This window comes from Dama dama, chromosome 15 (assembly GCF_033118175.1).
Source record: "Dama dama isolate Ldn47 chromosome 15, ASM3311817v1, whole genome shotgun sequence".
Classification (NCBI taxonomy): domain Eukaryota; kingdom Metazoa; phylum Chordata; class Mammalia; order Artiodactyla; family Cervidae; genus Dama; species Dama dama.
The window spans coordinates 21,790,354-21,813,900 of record NC_083695.1 but is presented as its reverse complement, the minus strand read 5'-3'; the positions used below and the strand labels follow the sequence as shown (position 1 = coordinate 21,813,900).

Sequence of the window (23,547 nt, the reverse complement as noted above, 5' to 3'; positions counted from 1 at the left end):
AACTGAACATAACTAAATGATTCAAAAAGTGACCAAAGCAGGTTGTTTATTTTATATACCTTTTTGGACAAAGAGTAAATTATTTGTGATGATTTGACAAAACAAAGGGATTTGAGCTTAGAGTAGCAAAATAATGAAGAAGTAATGAAGTTTGCATATACAGCTTTTCTGCCCCAAACTATGTGTCTCTGTCAATAAGGATGCCTCCCAACCTCTAGCACAGGGAGGAGATCTTCCCATAGGAGCTTTGTTTCCTGCTTCCAGGGGAACAAAGGAGGGTTAGGGTGTTCTTGCATGAACTATTTCTCTGGTAACTTTAATTCAAAATAGTATGCCACTTTGGCATATTTTGCAGTAGTCTCCCCCACTTCTCATCAGTTAATTGTTTATGGTATTATTGAACTTTTTCTCATTTTTTGCTGTAGCTGAAAGTTGGATCGTAATCAGACTCTGATTAAATGTATTTTGCAATTATTTTTCTAAGTTTGTTTGGGTACTAAGTGAGATTGTATATTCTGCAAATGTGTTACAATATGGTACTTGTTTTTACTGCTTTAAATAAGAGTTTGATCCCTTGGTTTAAATAGCAGTTGCCACATTTCTCCTCTGTGATACTTTAATAGTTTTCACTTCATGATTCATAAGTAATCTTTGGGCTGTTACATTGCAATTGGGAGAATATTCTGTTATCCAACAAGCTTTCACTTAATGATTGTATCCATTTATGATCCTTGCCTAAATTATTGGGGCTTTACAAGACAGTCATTATCTATTAATAATATTCTATTTTCCTATAACTTTTGGCTAATATTCTTTTGTAAGGAAGGGCATTCCTTTTCTTTCTGTCTCCATAGATTTGTGGGGTTTTTTAATCCAATGTGTTATTACCATTTATATTCATTAATCATTTTGATAGATTGAATTGTCCCGGTTTTGTTAAATGGAAGGTCCTTTAAGCGGGCTTCTCTGTTCTTTTCAACTTGTCTCCCTGTTAGTCATTAGGAACTTCCTTCCTTTCCCGCATGAAAGGATGGCCAGATTTGCCTTGTATTTTCTGTGCATTAGGCCTGGAGTCAGCCGTTTCTTTAATGAGCCTTGATCTGCTTTAAGGGTCAATGGTAATTTGAAACCAAGATATGAACATTAGCTATGCTCATTTTTATTGGGGATTGCTAATTTTAGGCCTTGAAAACCGTGTAACTATGGGAAAGACTTTAAAAAACCTGATGAGTTTATATTGATATTTATAAGTTTTTTAAATTACTTTGTATTTGTATCTCTTTTTCTTTTACTAAATATCTTAATTCCTAAGAAACAGCAATATATTTCCTTATTTGATTTGTGTATATATTGGTTTTATACTATGATTATATAAAATAGTTTCATAATTATAATACCAGCATGATTGCTGATATAAATCCATCTGGTCAAGTTCAAGATGTCCTTGCATTTCTTTTCTGAGCTACAGAAATTATTAAAACTTTACAGTGTACATAAAAGTTGAAAGAATTATACTGTGAAGACTGATATATCTGCAATCTAGAGTCTGCAATTAATATTTTACTATATTTGCTTTGTCTTATATCTTTCTATTCATCTATCAGTTCAGATTATTTTTTATGATGGTTCTTTTTTTGTATGCGTGTGCGTGTATACATACAAATATATATACATTCTTGTGGATAAAAGGTTAAAAGTTTAAAAGTTACTTAAAATAATCTCTCTCTCTCTCTGTATTTTATGTTATCAGTTTCATAAACAGTCATTCATTACTTGTGTCAGTTTGGGGTTGCCTTTTATCCTTCTTTGAATAAACTATGCTTTCTGTATATGCTGTGTTTGTTTTTCCTCAATGCTGGATTAGTAGTACCTGCCTTTATTCCCACTTGAAGAGGCAACCACTGTTCTTTTTCTTTTTTTCACCATCAGTTCAGTTCAGTTCAGTTCAGTCACTCAGTCGTGTCCGACTCTTTGCGACCCCAGGAATCGCAGCATGCCAGTCCTCCGTGTCCATCACCAACTCCCGGAGTTTACTCAAACTCATGTCCATCGAGTCGGTGATGCCATCCAGTCATCTCATCCTCTGTCATCCCCTTCTCCTCCTGCCCCCAATGCCTCCCAGCATCGGGGTCTTTTCCAATGAGTCAACTCTTCACATGAGGTGGCCAAAGTATTGGAGTTTGAGCTTCAGCATCAGTCCTTCCAGTGAACACCCAGGGCTGATCTCCTTTAGGATGGACTGGTTGGATCTCCTTGCAGTCCAAGGGATTCTCAAGAGTCTTCTCCAACACCACAGCTCAAAAGCATCAATTTTCCAGTGATCAGCTTTCCTCACAGTCCAACTCTCACATCTGTACATGACCACTGGAAAAACCATAGCCTTGACTAGACGGACCTTTCCGTCTAGTCATATACTCCGATTTCTTATTGTTTGCATTTGTTTGGTATATCTTTGTCCATCTCTAATTAGCCTTTATGAATTGTTTGTTGAAAATGTGTTTGTTGTAGTCATCCAAGAGTTGAGTTTTACAGCATGAGCCTATCTGAAAATCCTTTTACTAGAGAAATTAGGGCTTCCCTGGTGGTTCAGATGGTAAAGAATCCTCCTGTGATGCAGGAGAACTGGATTTGATTGTATATATATATAACTGGCATACTTGATTTCAGTTTTGTCATATTCTTTTATGTTAACTTATGTGTATTATAATTACAGCTTATTTTTTATATGTGGCCTGTTTTCCTTATTTTTTAATTTAAGATTATTTGTCATAGTAGTACTGGAACTTTATATGTTTAAAAATTATATACTGTTAGCTTTATAATGACCTTAGTTCTTTTTTCCTTAGGCTTCTCCTATTTTTCTGCTTTATATGATATCATTTTGGAGAAGGCAATGGCAGCCCACTCTAGTACTCTTGCCTGGAAAAATCTCATGGATGGAGGAGCCTGGTAGGCTGCAGTCCATGGAGTCGCTAAGAGTCGGACATGACTGAGCGACTTCACTTTCACTTTTTACTTTCATGCATTGGAGAAGGAAATGGCAACCGACTCCAGTGTTCTTGCCTGGAGAATCCCAAGGATGGGGGAGCCTGGTGGGCTGCCGCCTATGGGGTCGTACAGAGTTGGACACGACTGAAGCGACTTAGCAGCAGCAGAAGCCGCAGCATGATATCATTTTATTTCTACTTACAATTTTCTGTGTGGAAATCAATGAACTTATTATTCTATTTTCCCATTTCTTCCTTTTCTACCATTCTGTCTTCTTTTTTTAGAGTTGTATTTCTGTTTTGCTAAGTAGATAGTATTTACATATCAATCCTGTACTTGTATCTCCACCTTTATTTTAGTCTTTGATCTGCAGTTAAATAAATATAATGTTTGATACCTGTCTTTTTGTTATGCTTTCTAAAATCATCTGTTGTTTAGAGGAAGCTCATGAGCTAGTGGATTCCTTAAAGTGAACACAGTTTTCTTTACATTCTTGTATCTTTAAAGTGCTTTTCTTTAGTGTTGGTACCTAAAGTGCAGCTTGATTGGATACAAAATCCTTGGACAACACTTTCTTTCGCCGAGATTCTCTGAATACCTTGCTCCATTGTTGTGTTGTTACCAATAAATCTAATGTCTAATTTTTTTCCTTTTTTGAAAAGACCAAGTCGTTTATCTGGTATATGACTAAGGCCAAGCATTTTGGCTCATTTAGTGCCTTTGAAATATTGGCTCAGATGGTAAAGAATCTGCCTACCATAGAGGAGACTCAGGTTCGATCACTGGGTTGGAAAGGTCCCCTGGGAGAAGGGAATGGCAACTCACTCCTGTATTCTTGCCTGGAGAATTCCGTGGACAGAGGAGCCTGGCAGGTGACCGTCCATGGGGTTTCAAAGAGCTGGACATGACTGAGTGACTTTAAAAAAGATGTGTTAATAGATTCAGTTCTTTTATTTTCAGAAAGTTTTCCTGGAGTTAAAGCCTGGGGGTGGGGGTGGGGGGGTGGGGGAAACATTAATTCTATCCTGTCTTGTTATTTTATTTTTCTTATTTAAGGACTCCAGTTGCATGCAAATTGGATCTTCTTTGCCTGGCTTTTATGTCTGTCACTTTCTCTTTGATGTTTTTAAACTCTTTATTTTTTTGTTTGTTTTGTTTTGATCCACTGTATCCCTTTTTGCAGCCTTTACCTGCTCTTTATCCTTTACTAGTGTGGGGTGTTAGATTTCAGATTCTTGGTTTCTCTCCTATTTGCAGTAGCTTTTTAAGCTACACTTAATTCATTTTGGAGTATCATGTTAGTTTTTGTTTGTTTTTTGGAGAGTGGTTGTTGGGGTATTTTTATCAGCTGAAGCATTGGGATTCTACTTTCATTGTATAGTAACTTTCTATGGTTGTTTGAGTCCTTTTTTTTGTTGTTCCTAATGAAATACGTGGTATTGAAGAAGACTCTTGAGAGTCCCTTGGACTGCAAGGAGATCCAACCAGTCCATCCTAAAGGAGATCAGTCCTGGGTGTTCACTGGAAGGACTGATGCTGAAGCTGAAACTCCAGTGCTGGGAGGGATTGGGGGCAGGAGGAGAAGGGGATGACAGAGGATGAGATGGCTGGATGGCATCTCCGACTCGATGGACATGAGTTTGAGTAGACTCCGGGAGTTGGTGATGGACAGGGAGGCCTGGCGTGCTGCAATTCATGGGGTCGCAAACAGTCGGACACAACTGAGCGACTGAACTGAACTGAACTGAACTGAATGAAATATGTAGGATGTAGGATTTTTCTGGGTCAAGTGGTGGTAGTGGTGGTGGAGGGGAGTGGGTAAAAGGAGTTAGTTGGTTTCTTAGTTCAAAAGTGTTTTCTATTATTGGAAGGATGGGTAGACGTTTCTTTAATAAACGGTTCCTTTGGAGACTTTGGTTGGTTGAGTTTCTGATAGTTTGATTCTATTTTATATCTAAGGGGTTTTAATTTCAGTTCCTTTCTCCTCCTCCTCTTCTTTCTCGTCCCCCTCCCTTCTTCACCTCCTCTTGCTCCCTCTCCCCTCCTCTTCCTTGTCTTCTTCCTTCCTTCCTTTTTTTCATGGCCAAACCTTCAAAGGATACCTCCGCTATTGTGTCTCTTCTCCACAAGACTAACAACTTCTGAACCACAGTTCTTTTAGAGCCCCTACTAGGGCTGTGGTAACCACCAGATTTTGTATCCATCTTCTAGAGGAGAGGATTAAATAAGTTGATCTTATTTTATGTTCTGCAATAGGTTTTCAGTTGCTCAGTCATGGCCGACACTTTGCGACCCCATGGACTGCAGCATGCCAGGCTTTCTTGTCTTTCACTGTCTCCCAGCTTGCTCAAACTTATGTTCATTGAGTCAGTGATGCCATCCAACCATCTCATCCTCTGTTGTCCCCTTCTCTTCCTGCCTTCAATCTTTCCCAGGATCGGGTTTTTTCCAGTGAGTCAGCTCTTTGCATCAGGTGGCCAAGTGTTTTGGAATACCTGACTATTTGGGTAAGGCCTCCAGGAGCTGGTTCTGTTGTATTCAGTTGTTAATTTCCTCTTTTACATGTAAATTGAAGTCTGTTTTCTAGTTATGCTGTTGGTTTGGGCCATAGATGATTTTATTTGCTTTCCTTGTTGATGTGAAACTTTTCATAGGATTCTAGAAAAGATTCCAATTTAGGTGACTATCATTATCTTATAGAAACTGGGAAGTCATACTCCGATCACTTTTACAAATGATTTAGTGCCTCTTCCACGTAAGCTTCAAATTAATACTAAAACCATAAATACTCACAAAATAATCCTGGTTTTCTTGTACCTTTCTAAGAATGATACACAAATACTAGGGCTTCCCTTGGTGGTTCAGATGGTAAAGAATCTGCCTGCAGTGCAGGAGACCTGGGTTCAATCCCTGGGTCGGAAAAATACCCTGGAGAAGGGAATGGCTATCCATTCCAGTATTCTGGCCTGGAGTATTCCGTGGATAGAGGAGGCTGGCGGGCTACAGTCCATGGGGTCATAGAGTTGGACATGACTGAGTGACTAACACTAAAAATGATACAGAATACTTTACAAATATTTTTTTATTCAGTAGCTATTAGATAAATACTTCCCACCATTTACAGATGAGTATGCTGAGTCTGAGAGGTTAACAGCAACTTACTAAACTAGTTATTAATGGGTAAGAGTCACACCTATTTAGGACTTGCTCCACCAAAATGACCATATCCTGTTTTACTTCATTTGCTATTCACTAAACATTTATTGAGTTCCTTAGACTGTTCTGAGTTATATATATTGGGCACTGGTGATTGAGCAGTGAACAAAATAGGCCAAAATACCCCTATTCTTTTTTTTTTTAAATAATTTTATTTATTTAATTTTGGCTGTGCTGGGCCATCGTTGCTGCATGAGCGTTTCTCTAGTTGCTGTGAATGGAGGCTCTGTTTTGTTGAGGTGCGCGGACTTCTCATTGCAGTGGCTTCTCTTGTTGTGGAGCATGCACATGGCTCCGGTGGTTGTGACTCCTGGGCTTTGGAGCACAGGCTTAATAGTTGTGGTGCATGAGCTTAGTTGCTCCATGGCATGTGGGATCTTCCTGGATCAGGGATCGAACCTTTGTCTACTGCGTAGGCAGGTGGATTCTTTACCAGTGAGCCGCCAGGGAAGCCCCCCAAATTCCTATTCTCGTAGAACTTACATTTTAGCAGTAATGTTCTCTCCTGGCCCAACCCACTAGTCTGTCTTCTTGAAACTTTATTTGACTTTATAATACTAGCCAAAGATACTTATAGGACCTAATTATATATATCATTCAACATGATTGTGATTTTAATAATGCCACAAAGCTAAATAGTTTCTTACACTCCAATTGACTAGTTTAATTACTTATATACTATAACATAAAAATAAAAGCTAAAAGTGTGGATCGCCAGTGATAATTATGCACTCCTGGTATTTCTGCAATACAATATGGTATATTAAAGACATTACTGGTTTTACTTTTTTAAACTTTATATTGTTTGGTGTCTGTTGAAAATAAGTTATTTCAAGATTTAAAGTAGAAAACTCATCTTCCCAACTTAATATACTTATGAAAGTATTGATTTTATACCACATAGTTTTAGATGACTTAAAATTCCATATTAAGCATTTCTGGGTGTTTTAGTTTTCACTTACTTGTGTGAGAGTTGAAGGATTTTTATAACCTGCTTTTAAATAATAGAATCCTATTTAGAATTCTTCTAGTGCTTCGTTAAGAAAATAATACTTTCATCATGTGTCATTTCTTAATGTATTTTGTTAACTCTGGAAGGCAATGCTATTGTAAATTCCAATATGGAACAATATAAAATAAGGTAATCTGTATTTACTCTGCTAATTTTAATACAGATTTTTGAGCAACGAAGTGGCTGATTGGCACCCTCTGTTGGTCATTTTATTTACCTACAGGCAGAAATATGTTAATAAAACAGTTAAAAATTTGTCTTTTATATTTTTATTTCTGTCTTTTAAATTAGCTTTTACAAATCTTACCAAAATAATTCTCTAAACCAGGTTCATAAGAATAAGGTACACTGTTATATAGCTGTGCTTTTGATTGAGTGATTTTTATGGTTATTTGCTTTTTCTTCAGACTGGCTAATTGTAGCATTTAGAATTGGTATTAACATTGCAGATTTTAAAACAAATATTTATTTAACTGTAGCAAACTATTAGCTACAGTAGCACATTGTTAAATAGATAATGTATAACAATTTTGTTGTCAATTTGGATTAATTAGAAAAGCATCACGTTTTAGCACCCTGAATAGTAATTGAGTTATCTGAATTGAAAATAATTCAAGTTTCTGAAACATAAGACTGGATAACTTCATCTCTTAATTTTTTAAAGGCAGACTTAATTATTCTGTAAAATTATTTGGTTAATTGGATTTATATTATGGTTTGATAATATTTGTGTATATAATAAGTTTGTTGACTAGTCCTGAAAAGGACTTGCCTATGCAAGTAATTTACAGTTATAGGGAGAAAAAGCTATACCCTGCAAGGTGGTTGAATAACTTAGAGTGGGAAAAATTTTTTGGTAAATATTCAGCCAGTTGCTTTTGGTGTTTCTAGTATTTTAGAATTTCACTTGTCTGCCAAAGCCTTAAGTTTAATCCAATTTAATAATGCCTAATGGATTTAAATTTTAGCAAAATCTATGACCTATTCCATAATACTGAAGTTACTCACTGTATTAGAGCTTCCTTGTATTTTTTTCACTGAAATGGATATTTTGGAGAATTTATGCCTTGCTCATATAGGAGATATTTTTAGAAATATTTACTTACAAATGCCAGCCAACTGTGTTTATACTGTATTTCTTGTACCAATTTGAGGAAATTGAGATTTGTGTTTGATTTCTAGTTGGCCTTTCAGTGTATAATTTCACAACATAGACTATTCAATTGAATTTTTCACTCTGATGACCTAATAAGCCAGCTGGTAAACATGACAAACTGAACTTGTCTATGAAATATTGAACTTGACTCTTTAAAATTTATGATTCAACAGAACATTTATTTTGAAATAATGAGTACTTTTATTTTTCACTGAGTGAATTCCCTGTTTTAATTTAAAAACCAGTGTGACCACAAAATTATTAGATAGGATCCTGAGAATTTATGACTTTAAGTCTACTATATTACTTAAGTTATACCTAGTGCTTGATTCTATAAATTCTATAAATACTATATATATAAATGTCCTGTATAGGCTTACTGACCATAAGTACCTCAGTAAATTATTTTTGCTCCTTTGGAATTTATTTCACCTGTAATACTTATGGGCTTAATCCAATAAGAGTTAAAAAAGTAGGATGATATATTTTGTTTTAAAATTTGGTGCATGGTAATAATTATGTGCAGTCTTTTTAGCAAGGCTACTGAAATGCATGTAAGATGTGTCATACTCTTCTGAAACTTAGATACACTTCACACTCCCACTCAGTCTTTCTCCAAAAGTCCTTTTAGAATCAAAACAGTATTAAAATGAAGCTTCTATCTTATCACATACTTGAGGTACCTAATTAAATTAACTGGCAGTTAATTGGCTAACCAAATTGAATAGAGACAAAAAAAAAAAAAAAAGTGCACAGAAGAATACTCCTGGATACATTGCTCTAGAAATGGAATGCTAATCTCTAAATGTAGGTTATTTATTAGGAAACGATATTGGAGAACTGTTTAGAGATGGGATTGACTTGGTCTAATGGAAATAACTATTTTGAAAAAAAAACTTTATGATAATAGTATAGTCTACGTTCAAACCTGGAAGTGTCTTATATCCCAAGAATTTCCTTTGAGACATTTTCTATTGTCATGGTAATGTTTTCCTCTCCACATTTATTCTCTCTAGAGGGCCTCTCCCTTCCTTTGCCACCTTAGTTAATTTATTGTTTTGATATATGCTTAGTGTTTAAAGCTTCAAGGAAGTAAATTACGATATTACTACACATGAATACGTAGCAGAGAGTAATTTTTTAAGTGTTTGTTAGAGACTTTATAAGAATAATATACTCTTGGGCGGCAAGCTCATGGTTAGAAAGTTTATTTATTAACTTTTTCAGGTAACTATAATCTGGTAAGCTAGAAATGTAATTTATGAAATGGTTACCCAAGATATACTTCCTAGGACTTGTGTAAATATGGCATATCTTGTTTATAAATGTAAGAGGTCACAAAAGACTTTCATTGTAGAGTAAGCTAATATGCAATCATCAGGGAAAGTAAAGCTTATATGAAAAAATAAAAGAGAGAATGGCTCTATTTCTTTTAAAGTCAGCTAGCTGTTGACTAAATATCACAAAGTTTGAGTCAAATAGTTTATATTAACTGGAAGTCATTGTTATTCCAGGATATGTGTTTAATATTTAAGCATTTGTGAAAGATTGTTAAAACAATTGCTTATTAGAGAAGATCTTTGTTTTTTTTTCATTAGGTTTTTATTTTCTTTTGACAGTGAGGAGAATTTTGAAAGTAAAGAACGGACAGCTTGTAGAGGAAAGATTGCCATATCAGGTATGCTGTAATGGATCATTTTTATATTGCTGAGTAAATTCTATAAAGTAACTTCCTAGAATTAGTGGTTTTTTTAAATTCCTTATATCCATTTTCATTTTATTTTGCATACCTCTACCAGAATATTTGTTGTAAAACACTGTTTTCATCATTATGCTCTACATTTGTGTAGAATTTTACAGTTTGAGAAAACTGATTCATGTATATTGCGTATATTAATGTAGTTTTCTCTTCAGTGCCACACTGTGAAATAAGCAGGGTAGTTCTCTTTTTCTACAGACTCAGAGGTTAAATCACTTCCTGTAAATAGTTGAGCTGGGCTACAAACTCAAGTCGTTTGACTCTCCATTCCTTTTCTGCTCAGAAGTTTCAATACCGCTTTCTTTTAATGTTTGTCTACTACAGATTTTCCATGAGGGTTGGAACCGTGTTTGCTTTGTTTGTCACTATATACCCAGGAACGAATACAGTGTTCATGTGTAGTTATTATTCAATGAATGTTGATTGGATGGATGACTGCACTCTGTTGCCCATAGGATAGAGAGTAGACGCTCCCCCACCAGAGTTTCCTATTTTGACCCAAGTACTTTTCCTTGGACTGTATATAGTCCATGGGGTTGCAAAGAGTTGGACATGACTGAGTGACTTTCACACTCACAACTATTTTGCTAGTCCTATCGTCCACTATTCCTATACATAAGCTGTCTATATTAGCTGTATATTTTTCTCTGTGTTCCGTCAATGCACCCTATGCTCCTGACCCCCAGTTAACTCTTGAAATAACTATAGTATCTTCAGGATCTTTTAGCTCATCTATAAAGCCTTCCCTGTTATCATTCCCCTAGAAATGATGTTTTCCTTCTCTGAATTCTTAATGCAGTTAGGAAACCCTTCACCACTAGATGGCACTTATGCTGTGTTGTCTCAGTTTCTCCAAAGTGTTTAAGGAAGCTAAAGACAATGGCTTGGAGATGCCACAGATTGGAGTGAATAAATACATGACTGACTCATGGGTATGCTAGTTAGATAATGTATCTTTTATAATTATTATCTCACTGATACATTTTAGAAACAACAGACCTCCAGCAGCCCTTAAGTAATAACTAGGTTGTTTCATTGGCTGAAAGCCTTGTTCTCTTAGCTCCAGGAAGCCTGCTGCTACATTTCAGGCCATGTCACCCAAGGAACTGTTTTTAGAAATGTGTTCATGATAAACAAAAATTCTACTACAGGACTGGTAGACCTGAATTTTACATATGACATAATTGTCCTAAATCAGAGGAATTATTCTTAGCAGAAATTCTTCAGAAAATAAATGAACTATATATAAAAATCTGTTGCTTGCTGTATAGTTATTTATGTTTTCCTCTTTGCAATTATGATATGAGTGGAATGAAACATGTTTTATATCTTATTTATGCTTCTGATGCCAAATATAGCACTTTTACATATTGTTAACTATGTTCAATAAATTTTAATGTGAAAAAAACAAAATAGTGTAGATTTTTAAAGAGGATTCTAAAAATACTTAAATATAATCTTTAATACTGAAATATAATTCCTTGCTTATGTTGTAGTGCCACTACGTAAACAAATGAGATGTGTTAAATTGTTTTTGAAGACTGAATGCCATGACAGAGTTAGCCTTTATTGTCATTTCATAGTTGGTTATTGACTGCAGCAGTTCATGAAATTAGCATTAACTGTCCATTTAGAAGAGTGTTTAAATAAAAGCATTTAAGAGAGAAAACTGTTTTCTTGACCACGAATACTTGAGTGTAGAAATCAATCTTATTTCATGTGTTTCTTTATTATAAATGATAATTTTAAATTAAGGAGCCAAAATTCTCAGAAAATGGGATACTTGCAAAATTTCTTCTTATCTTTGCTTAGGCCTAATCATATCTTGTCTGTGTATTTGTTTTGTGTGTGTGTGTGTATTTGTAAAAGATAAAAACAAAGAATGTTAAAAATGAATTCGCCCTTTATAAATCCATTTTATTTTGATGTGGGAATGAAAATATGACTTATTTTGATCAAAATGAATATTTGCGACAAAATTTCATAGTATTTCTGAGATTACATTGTTTTCCAGAAAGTACTTGGGTTTTCTGTTTCCAGCTTCACCACTCACTGGCCAGATCTTTAGGAAAGTTAAAAGAATAATTGAGGTTTATCCTGATTATTTCTGCTAAATATAAAAAAATTGCACATGGTAAATAGGCAGACTACTAATTCATTGACTAAAACCAAATCAGTTCACAAAAGTAACTTGGATTTCACTTTTGAAAATGACAGAACTTCTGGGACCTGATAGCATCAATTTAGCTATCCTGATCAGTTTCAACAATAAAGTGTCAATTAAGACATTAAAAAAGAAGTTAAGAGTACTGTAAACTAAAACTGAGTCAATCATTTGCAAGAATGTGGAAGGAATTTCTACTCTTTGACACTGAATTTAAAAATAATTACTAACTTATACATTTTTTTTTTTTTTTGCCATCTGAATACTACATGACTGCCTGGGAAATAGATAAGAAATGTCCACCTTCTCTTCTTGAGGATTTGATGTAGCTAGGCATGGGAAAGGGCAAACTGATGAATAGGCTGTGGTTGTATGGCAAAAGAAGCAAGGGTCCAGTGTTCCTTCCAAGGTGGTGTAAATAGTTAATATCACCCTAGAAGAAAAAGAGCAACTATGAAAAAGAGCAGTTGTGAAATGCAGTGAGTCATCAACTATGGTCAAGAAAGTAGCAAGCCCTTTGACAGGACATCAGTGAAGTCATAGAAAACAATAAAGGCAATCTTATTAAAATCAAGAACAAAATAGCTTTGTCTATTATATCAATTTTACAACAGAGTTTTAGAAATTCTAGCTAAAATACTAAGAATGAAAGTTGAAACTACTGAAAAGATACAGATAAATTAAGTACTATTTGAAGATAATTGATTGCAGACCTAGAAAATAAAGGGAATTTACTGAGATATTTACAAAAAGTGGTAGTTGGTCCCAGAGTCAGAATAACTAGTTATAAAATATGATGGCAAAAATTATCTCCTTTACAATAAAATCAGCAAAAAAACAAACAAAAAATATCCCAAGAATAACCTTAAATACGACGTAAGAGTAATTGTATTATACTACTCTATATAAATAGCATATTTGTAAAGTTAACAGTTCCCAAGTTACTTTGGGTAATATGTGTGCTCAGTCACTCAGTTGTGTCTGACTCTTGGCGACTCTTGACTGCAGCCTGCCAGGCTCCTCTGTCCATGAGACTCTCCAGGCAAGAATACTGAAGTGGGTTGCCATTTACTCCTCCAGGGGTCTTCCTAACTCAGTGATCGAACCTGGGTCTCCTGCATCGGCAGGCAGTTCTCTATGACTGAGCCACCTGGGAAAACCCATTTTGGATAATAGAATTCTAATAAAACATTTTGGAAGGGGGATTCAGACACAGTATTTCTAAGATTTACTTAAAGAAATTAGCAAGTGAGAATAATATGTTTTCGGATGGGTATATTTCTGATGGTGAATCACTGTAGATGGTGACTGCAGCCATGAAATTAAAAGACGCTTGTTCCTTGGAAGAAAAGCTTTGACAAACCTAGACAGCATATTAAAAAGCAGAGACATTACTTTGCCAACAAAGGTCTGTCTAGTCAAAGCTATAGTTTTTCCAGAAGTCATGTATGGATGTGAGAGCTGGACTATAAAGAAAGCTGAGTGCCAAAGAATTGATGCTTTTGAATGGTGGCGCTGGAGGAGACTCTTGAGAGTCCCTTGGACTGCAAGGAGATCAAACCAGTTAATCCTAAAGGAAATCAGTCCTGAATATTCATTGGAAGGACTGATGCTGAAGCTGAAACTCCAATACTTTGGCCACCTGATGGAAAAGACCCTGATGTGGGGAAAGATTGAAGACAGGAGAAGGGGATGACAGAGGACGAGATGATTGGATTGTATCACCATCTGAATGGACATGAATTTGAGCAAGTTTCAGGAGATGTGAAGGACAGGGAAGCCTGGTGTGCTGCAGTCCATGGGGTCACAAAGAATCAGACGTTACTGAGTGACTGAACAACAACAAAAAATTTCTGTCAGGAGCCACCTGAGAAGCTCATTTTGAATAATAGAATTCTAATAAAACATTTTGGAGGGGAGATTTTGACCCAGTATTCTTAAGATTTACTTAAAGAAATTAGCAGGTGAAAATAAGATGTTTCTTGAAGGATTTATTTCTGAACAGATGGTAAGGTATATAAAATTTCAATAGTTAAGATGGTGTGGTATTGATATCAGGGTATTAATAGGAAGTAATTGATTAATGACTCAGATCTATAAAGCATTAGCCAAGGAAAAGACTGTCAGAATGGCATATGTGGTGAAGATGGCACCGTTCAGTCAGTGAAGAAAAGACCTATTAGATATATAAATGGAGCTGGAACAACTATTTTTATAAGAAGAATATTTATATTTTAACCTTACATATTCAGAAATCTCCATAGATTAAATAATTAATTTTTTAAACTAGGAGCCATAAATAATGTATATTTAAAAAGAAAACTGGGCCATGGATACAAACATATTCACTGAACTGGCCAGTAAGTTAACATTTTTCTTAATCCAGAAAATGCAAATGTAAGCAGTTAATCCTGTCACTTGACTATTAAATTGTGTAAATATATATGTATATATTTTAATTGAAGTGTAGTTGATTTACAATGTTGTGTTAGTTTCTAGCATATAGCAAAGTGATTCACTTGTACATATATGTTCATGCATGTGTGTTCAGTCATGTGCAACTCTTTATAACCCCTCAGCTATATGTGAACCATTGACTTCCAGATGTTCAAGTTGGTTTTAGAAAAGGCAGAGGAACCAGAGATCAAATTGCCAACATTGGCTAGATCATCAAAAAAGCAAGAGAGTTCCAGAAAAACATCTATTTCTGCTTTATTGACTACGCCAAAGCCTGTGACTATGTGGATCACAATAAACTGTGGAAAATTCTTCAAGAGATGGGCATACCAGACCATCCGACCTGCCTCTTAGGAAACCTGTATGCAGGTCAGGAAGCAACAGTTAGAACTGGACATGGAACAACAGACTGGTTCCAAATAGGAAAAGCAGTACATCAAGGTTGTATATTGTCACTCTGCTTATTATAACTTATATGCAGAGTACATCATGAGAAATGCTGGGCTGGAAGAAGCACAAACTGGAATCAAGATTGCTAGGAGAAATATCAATAACCCCAGATATGCAGATGACACCACCGTTATGGCAGAAAGTGAAGAGGAACTAAAGAGCCTCTTGATGAAAATGAAAGAGGAGAGTGAAAAAGTTGGCTTAAAGCTCAACATTCAGAAAAGTAAGATCATGGCATCTGGTCCCATCACTTCATGGGAAATAGATGGGGAAACATTGGCTGACTTTATTTTTTTGGGTTCCAAAATCACTGCAGATGGTGATTGCAGCCATGAAATTAAAAGACACTTACTCCTTGGAAGGAAAGTTATGACCAACCTAGACAGCATATTAAAAAGCAGAGACATTACTTTGTCAACAAAGGTCCGTCTAGTCGAGGCTATGGTTTTTCCAGTGGTCATGTATGGATGTGAGAGTTGGACTATAAAGAAAGCTGAGCACCAACGAACTGGTGCTTTTGAACTGTGGTGTTGGACAATACTCTTGAGAGCCCCATGGGCTACAAGGAGATCCAAGCAGTCCATCCTAAAGGAGATCAGTCCTGGGTATTCATTGGAAGGACTGATGTTGAAGCTGAAACTCCAGTATTTTGGCCACCTGATGTGAAGAGTTGACTCATTTGAAAAGACCCTGATGTTGGGAAAGATTGAAGGCAGGAGGAGAATGGGATGACAGAGGATGAGATGGTTGGATGGCATCACCGACTCAGTGAACATGAGTTTGGATAAACTCTGGGAGTTGGTGATGGACAGGGAGGCATGGCGTGCTGCAGTTCATGGGGTCGCAAAGAGTTGGACATGACTGAGCAACTGAACTGAACTGATGATGGTCAGACACATATCAGATACATATTCTTTGAAGTTTAAAGTACCTCTCCTAAGGACTGGGCTAATGGTTGATTCATGATTTTAGTTCTACTGAAATAAAATGTTAACAGGAGTATTTTCCTATACAATATAAAAGGTCATGTAACGTGGAGTTTAGTAAATATTGAGAAGAATCCAACAGTTAATAATATAAAATTCTAGCCAGCATGTGGTTTTGTGTAAGTATAAGATTGTCATATAGAAAGGGAAGGAACTATAAAGAAGCGGACCGTGTTAAAGGTCTAGTTAAATGCCCTCCTTTTACAAATTAGAGACTGAGACTCAATCTTGTAACTAACTTGTCCAAGCCACTTCTTAGTGTAGAGCCAGGACTGATGCCTGAGCCTGACTTCTGTTTTGGGCTCTTATTTACCATATCTGTGTTCTCCCACTTTATAACTTAATCATATTATTTATTCACTACATTTTTCCTTTAAATTTGGAAAATTAACAAGTAATGAAATGTCTTCTGCCCAGCAACTCTCTAGTTTTTCTCAAAAATGAGCATAATGAGAACAGGATGCAGTTCATAACATTAGAGCACTTGCTTAGCTTCATTAAGGTTAAGAACTATACATAGGAAAAAGTTTACTTTAAATATAATTTGATTTGGCAAACATAAACCTTGCATGAAAGTCACAAACTTCAAAACCTCTTTAGTCCATATCATAGTAACTCATGTTGTGAAATGGTTTTCTATAATCTTGACATTTTCTTCAGATAGACCGTTTTCCTATTTTAGCTGCCTTACAAGAGCTTCCAAAGACTTCAGTCTCCCTAGAGTTTGTTTTTCTTGTAACTCGAGTGTTAGCTGTGTGTGTGTGTGTGTGTGTGTGTGTGTGTACATGGAAGAACTGTATAAAACAGATCTTAATGAACTGGATTACTATGATGGCGTGGTTAGTCACCCAGAGCCAGACATTCTGGAGTGACGTCAAATGGGCCTTAAGAAGCACTGCTGTTAGTAAAGTTAGTGAATGTGATGAAATTCTAGCAGAACTATTCAAATCCCCAAAGGAAGATGCCATCAAGGTTTTGCATTCATTATGTCAGCAAATCTGGAAGACCCAGCAGTGCCCACAGGACTGGAAAAGGTCAGTCCTCATCCCAATTCCTAAGAAGGGTAGTACCAGAGAATGTGCTAACCATTGGACAGTTGTACTCATCTCCCATGTGAGTAAGGTCATGCTTAAAATCTTGCATGCTAGGCTTCAGCACTATATGAATCAAGAACTTCCAGATGTCCAAGCTAGGTTTAGAAAAGGAAGAGATCAAATTGCCAACATTTGCTGGATTATAGAGAAAGCAAGGGGATTTCAGAAAAACATCTATGTGTTTCATCAACTACACTAAAGCCTTTGACTGTGTGGATCATGACAAACTGTGGAAAGCTCTTAGAGAGATGTGATTACCAGACTATCTTACCTATCTCCTGAGAAGCCTGTATGCAGGTCAAGAGGCAACAGTTAGAACCCTGTATGGAACAACTGATTAGTTCAGGGTTGAGAAAGGAGTACGACAGGGCTATCTGCTGTCACCCTGTTTGTTTAATCTGTACACTGAGCACATCATGAGAAATGCTGAGCTGGATGAGTTATAAGCTGGTATCAAGTGGGACATCAACAACCTAAGGTATGCAGATGATACCATTCTAATAGCATAAAGCGAAGAGGAGCTAAAGAGTCTCTTGATAATGAGGTGAAGAAGAGTGAAAGAGCCAGCTTAAGACTAAATATTAAAAAAAAATAAGATCATAGCATCCAGTCCCATTATTGCACAGCAAATAGAAGGGGAAAAGGTGGAAGTAGTGACAGATTTCCTCTTTTGGGGCTCCAAAATCACTGCAGACAGTGGCTGCAGCCATGAAATCAGAATATGATTGCTTCTTGGCAGGAAAGCTATGACAAACCTAGACGGTGTGTTGAAAAGGAGAGACATTACTTGGCTGACAAAGGTCTGTATAGTCAAGGCTATGGTCTTCCCAGTGGTCACATAACAGTTGTGAGAGCTGGACCGTAAGTAAAGAAGGCAGAATGCCAAAAAGTTGATGCCTTCGGACTGTGGTGCTGGAGAAGACTCCTGAAAGTCCTTTGGACAGCAAGGAGATCAAACCAGCCAATCTTAAGGAAGATCATCTCTGAATATTCATTGGAAGGACTGATGCTGAAGCTGAAGCGCCAGTATTTTGGTCATCTGATGCGCATGGATGACTCATTGGAAAAGTCCCTGATGCTGGGAAGGATCAAGGGCAGAAGGAGAAGAGGGCATCAGAATATGAGATGGCTGGACAATATCACTGATACAATGAACATGAACCTGGGCAAACTCTGGGAGACGGTGAGGGACAGAGAGGCCTGGCGTGCTACAGTCCATGGGGTCGCAAAGCATCTGACATGACTGGCTGGCTGAACAACCATGGTTTCCCTGGTGGCTCAGATAGTAAAGAATCAGCCTGCAATGCAGGAGACCTGGGTTCAATCCCTATATATATTCTTTTTCATATTCTGCTCCATATGAGGTATGAATACAGTTCCCTGGGCTCTACAGTAGGACCTTGTTTATCTATTTTATATATATAATAGTTTGTATTATAATGGGATCTGCTGATCCCAAACTCCTAATTTATCCCTTTCTCACCTCATTTTCCTTTTGGTACCCACAAGTTTGTTTTCTATGTCTGTGAATCTGTTTCTGTTTTGTAAATAAGTTCATTTGCGTCATTTTAGATCCCATGTATAAGTAATACCATATAGTATTTGTATTTCCATTTTTGACTTACCTCACTTATGATAATGTCTGGATACAGTCATGTTTCTGCAAATGGCATTATTTTACTTCTTTTTATGGCTGAGTAGTATTTCATTATGTGTGTGTATACATGTGTGTGTATATATATATACACACATATGACATCTTTTTTATCCATTTATCTGTTGGTGAATGTTTAAGTTGCTTCTATGTCTTGACTATTGTAAATAGTGCTGCTATGAACAATGTTGTGTATTTTTTTTTGAATTATACTTTTGTCTAAGTGTATGCCCAGGAGTGGAATTACTGGATCACATAACAACTGTGTTTTTAGTTTTTGGGGAGCCTCCCATACTGTTTTCCATAGTGGCTGCACTAATGTACATTCCCACCAGCTGTGTGGGAGTGTTCCCTTTACTCCACACTGCCTCTGGTGCTTATTATTTGTAGACATTTTAGTGATGGCCATCCTGTCCAGTCTGAGATAGTACTTCACTGGTCAGATAATTTTTATAGTTCTGACATACATTTCTCTAATAAAAAGTGATGTTTGAGCATCTTTTAATGCACATGTTGGTCATCTATATGTCTTCTTTGGAGAAATGTCTGTTTAGATTTTCTGCCCATTTTCTGATTGAGTTGTTTAGCTTTTTTGTTACTGAGTTGTATGAGCTGTTTGTGTATTTTGGAAATTAAACTCTTGTTGGTCATATCATTTACAAATACTTTCTCCCAGTCTGTAGGTTGCCTTTTCTTTTCTTTTCTTTTTTTTTTATGATTTCCTTTGCTGTGCAAAGTCTTAAAGTTTGATTAGGCCCTATTTGTTTATTTTTTGCTTTTACTTCTACTTCTTTGGGAGACTGACCTAAGATAACATTGGTACTATATATATCAGAGAATGTTCTGCCTATGTTCTTTTCTAGGAGTTTTATGGTGTCCTGTTTTATATTTAAGTCTGTAAGCCATTTCTAGTTTATTTTTATATATGGTGTGAAGGGAGTATTCTAATTTCTTTGATTTTACACGTAGCTGTCCATTTTCCCACCATCAGTTGTTGAAGAGACTTTTCTCCATTTTATATTCTTACCTCCTTTGTTGAAAGTTAATTGACCATAGGTGTGTGGGTTTATTTTTGGACTCTCTTCTGTTACACTGATCCATATGTCTGTTTTTGTCCCAATGCCGTGCTGTTTTTGTCTGTAACTTTGAGGTATCATCTGAATCTGGAAGGTTTATGCCTCCAGCTTTGTTCTTTTTCCTCAGGATTTCTTTGGCAATTCTGGGTCTTTTATGGTCCTATATACATTTTAGGGTTTTTCTAGTTTTGTGTAAAATGATGGGTAATTTGACAGGGCTTGTCTTAAATATGTAGATTGCTTTGGATGGTATGGCCATTTTAATGCTATAAATTATAATTCAAGAGCATGGTGTACCTTTTCACTTCTTTAAGTCATCTTTAATATCCTTTATCAGTATTTTTATAATTCTCAGCATTTAAGTTACCTCCTTGGTCAGGTTTATTCTAAATATTTTTATTTTTTTGGTGTAATTTTAAAAGCACCTGTTTTGAACTTTCCCTTTCTGATATTTCATTGTTAATTATAGAGAAATACAACAGATTTCTGTATGTTAATTTTGTATCCTGCTACCTTGCTGAATTCATTTGTTAGTTCTAATGTTTTTGGGTGGAGTCTTTTAAGGTTCTGTCTATGTAGTATCCTGTCTTCTGCATATAATGACAATTTTACCTCTTTCCTTCCAATTTGGATATCTTGTATTTCTTTTTGTTGTGGTTGTCTGATTGTTGTGGCTAGGACTTCCAATGCTATGTTGAATAGAAGTGGTGATGGAATTTCCTGACAGTTCAGTGGTTAAGTCTCAGTGCTTTCACTGCCATGGACTTGGGTTTAATCCCTGGTTGGGGAACTAAGATCCCACAAGCCATGAGGTGCAGAAAAAAAAAAACCAAAAACTAAGTGGTGAAAGTGGGTTGCATTGTCTTGTTCTAGAATTTAGTGGGAAGGCTTTCAACTTTTCGTTGTTGAATATTATGTTGGCTATAGATTTATCATAAATAGGTTTTATTATGTCGAGATATGTTCCCGCTACTGTGGTAAGAGTTTTTTTTTTTTTTAATCATAAATGGATATTGAATTTTATCAGGTGTTTTTTCTGCACCCATTGAGATAGATGATCATGTGCTTTTGTCCTTTGGTTGATGTGGTGTATCACATTGATTGATTTGCATATGTTGAACCATCATTGTGACCCTGGGATAAATCCAGCTTGATGGTTGTGTATGATCTTTTTTATGTGTTATTCGATTTGGTTTGTTAGTATTTTGTTGAGAGATTTTGGATCTGTGTTTATCAAGGATGTGCTCTGTGCTTAGTCACTCAGTTGTGTCTGACTCTTTTTCCATGGGATTCTCTAAGCAAGGGTACTAGAGTGGGCGGCCATTCCCTTCTCCAGGGGATCTTCTCAACCCAAGGGTTGAACCTGGATCTGCTGTATTGTAGGCAGACTATTTACCATCAGAGCCATTTTGTTGAGAATTTTTGGATCTATATTTATCAAAGTTATTGGCCTGTAATTTTCTCTTTTGATAGTGTCTTTGTCTGATTTTGATATAAGGGTGATGGTGGCTTCATGGAATGACTTTGGAAGTGTTCCCTCCTCTTCAGTCTTTTGGTAGAGTTTGAGAAGGATCAGTGTAAGTTCTTTGTATGTTTGTTAGAATTCCCCAGTGAAGCCATCCAGTCCTGGATTTTTTTTGTGGGGAGTTTTTATTTTGTTTTTTACGGATTCTGTTTCACTTCTGGGAAAGATTGAAGGCAAAAGGAGAAGAGGGTGGCAGAAGATGAGATGGTTAGATAGCATCACCGACTCAATGGACACAAATTTGAGCAAACTCCAGGAGATAGTGATAACAGAGGAGCCTCGCGTGCTGCAGTCCATGGGATTGCAAAGAGTAGGACAACAACAACAGCAGCAGATGTTACTTCTAGTGATTGATCTCTTCAAATTATGTTTCTTCATGATTCCATTTTGGTGGACTGTTTGTTTTTGGAAGTTGTCTATTTCTGTCAGGTTGTCCAGTTTGTTGGCATATAATTGTGCATAATGTTCTCTTACGGGTTTCTGTGTTTCTGCAGTATCTGTTATTTCTCCTCTTTCATTTCTTGTTTTTTTATTTGGGTCCTCTTTCTCAGTGAGCCTGACCAGAGGTTTGTTGATTTTGTTTACCCTTTCAAAAAAACAGCTCTTGGTTTTATTGATTTTTTCCCCTACAGTTTTAAATATCTGTTTTATATATTTCCTCTTTGATATTTATTGTTTTCTTCCTTCTGCTGACATTAGGTTTTGTTTGTTCTTCCTTTTCTAATACTTTCAGGTGGTAGATGAGGTTGTTCATTTGAAATCTTTGTTTTTTTGAGGAAGGTCTGTATTGCTGCATCCTATGGATTTTGTATGGTTGTGTTTTCACAGTTAAACTTAATTGATATTTTGAGGACATTATATTAAAAAAATCCAGAATATACATTCTTTTCAAGTGCATATGCAGCATTCTCTATGATAGACCCAAATACTTGGATACAAAACAAGCCTCAACAAATTTAAGAGGATGGAAATTTTTTCAAGCATCTTTTCTATGCACAATGGCATGAAACTGGAAGTAAACCACACAAAGAAACAAGAAAAAACAATTAGATGGAGACTAAACAACATGATACTAAAAGACTAATGGGTTGATGATGAAATCAAAGAGGAAATAAAAAAAAAAATCTCATTTGAGATAAATGACAGTGAAAACACAACCATATATTGGTAGATATGTTTTCAAAATTATTGTTGGATGAGATATATGTAAAGTGTTTGGTTTGACACAAGAAGAACTCAATAGAATAATATTTTATTTTTCTCACTTTTTGATAAAAATTAGTGCTAAAGCAGCAGTGGGAAGAGCACTCATACCTGGTTAGGAAGCATAGAAATAGAGTAATAGAAAGCTTTTCTAGAAAGGAAATTGGAAATAGGAGCTAAGAACCTTAGAAAGAATTCTAAACAAAATCGTAGACAAAAGATCATGGAATCTAAAAGTGAAGCACACCATAAAGTAGCCAAATAGCTTATGTTCATAAAGAATTATGATTATTTGAAAGTGGCATAATAAATAGGTATGAAAAAATAGGCACATAAACTTCCAAAGTGTAATAGGGAAATGTTTTAAACAGAAATTTTCCACAAAATTTGGAAATTTGTACTCTGAGTACAAAATTAAAACTAACTTTACCATTGAGATTTCTACTGTGCTGTATTATGCTATAATTGCTCATCTTAATCTATTTGATAAAATCTTAATTCTCAAACTTTGAAAATATGCAGATAGCATAAGAATGTCAAAGGAAAGTTGGTACTCCATGATGTTAACCTGGTATTAAAAGTAAAAGGAGGAATATAGGAAACTAGGAAGAACCAATGTTGACTGTTTGAAAGCTCTAGGTTAATTTCTGGAATAAATTTGTTATTTATTAAACTTAGAATTTGAAGAATATGTGAATGAGAGAAATATGTTTAGATCACTTTTAGAATATAGGCCCTTTCTTGGCCTGAAAGAAGTAATACATTCCTCTTTTTAGTTTTATTTCTTAAGGAAAATGCTACAGTTTG

The 23,547-nt window shown here is 35.9% G+C and overlaps 1 protein-coding gene across 2 annotated transcripts in view; it reads left to right on the top strand.

Moving 5' to 3' along the window:
• RTKN2 (rhotekin 2) overlaps nucleotides 1–23,547 on the top strand; it is a 102,058-nt gene that overhangs the window by 15,977 nt on the left and 62,534 nt on the right. For both annotated transcript variants that reach the window (XM_061161609.1, XM_061161610.1), the window contains one exon: nucleotides 9,992–10,050. In XM_061161609.1, coding sequence (XP_061017592.1) covers nucleotides 9,992–10,050 — 59 coding nt within the window. The remainder of the gene's footprint in view (nucleotides 1–9,991; nucleotides 10,051–23,547) is intronic.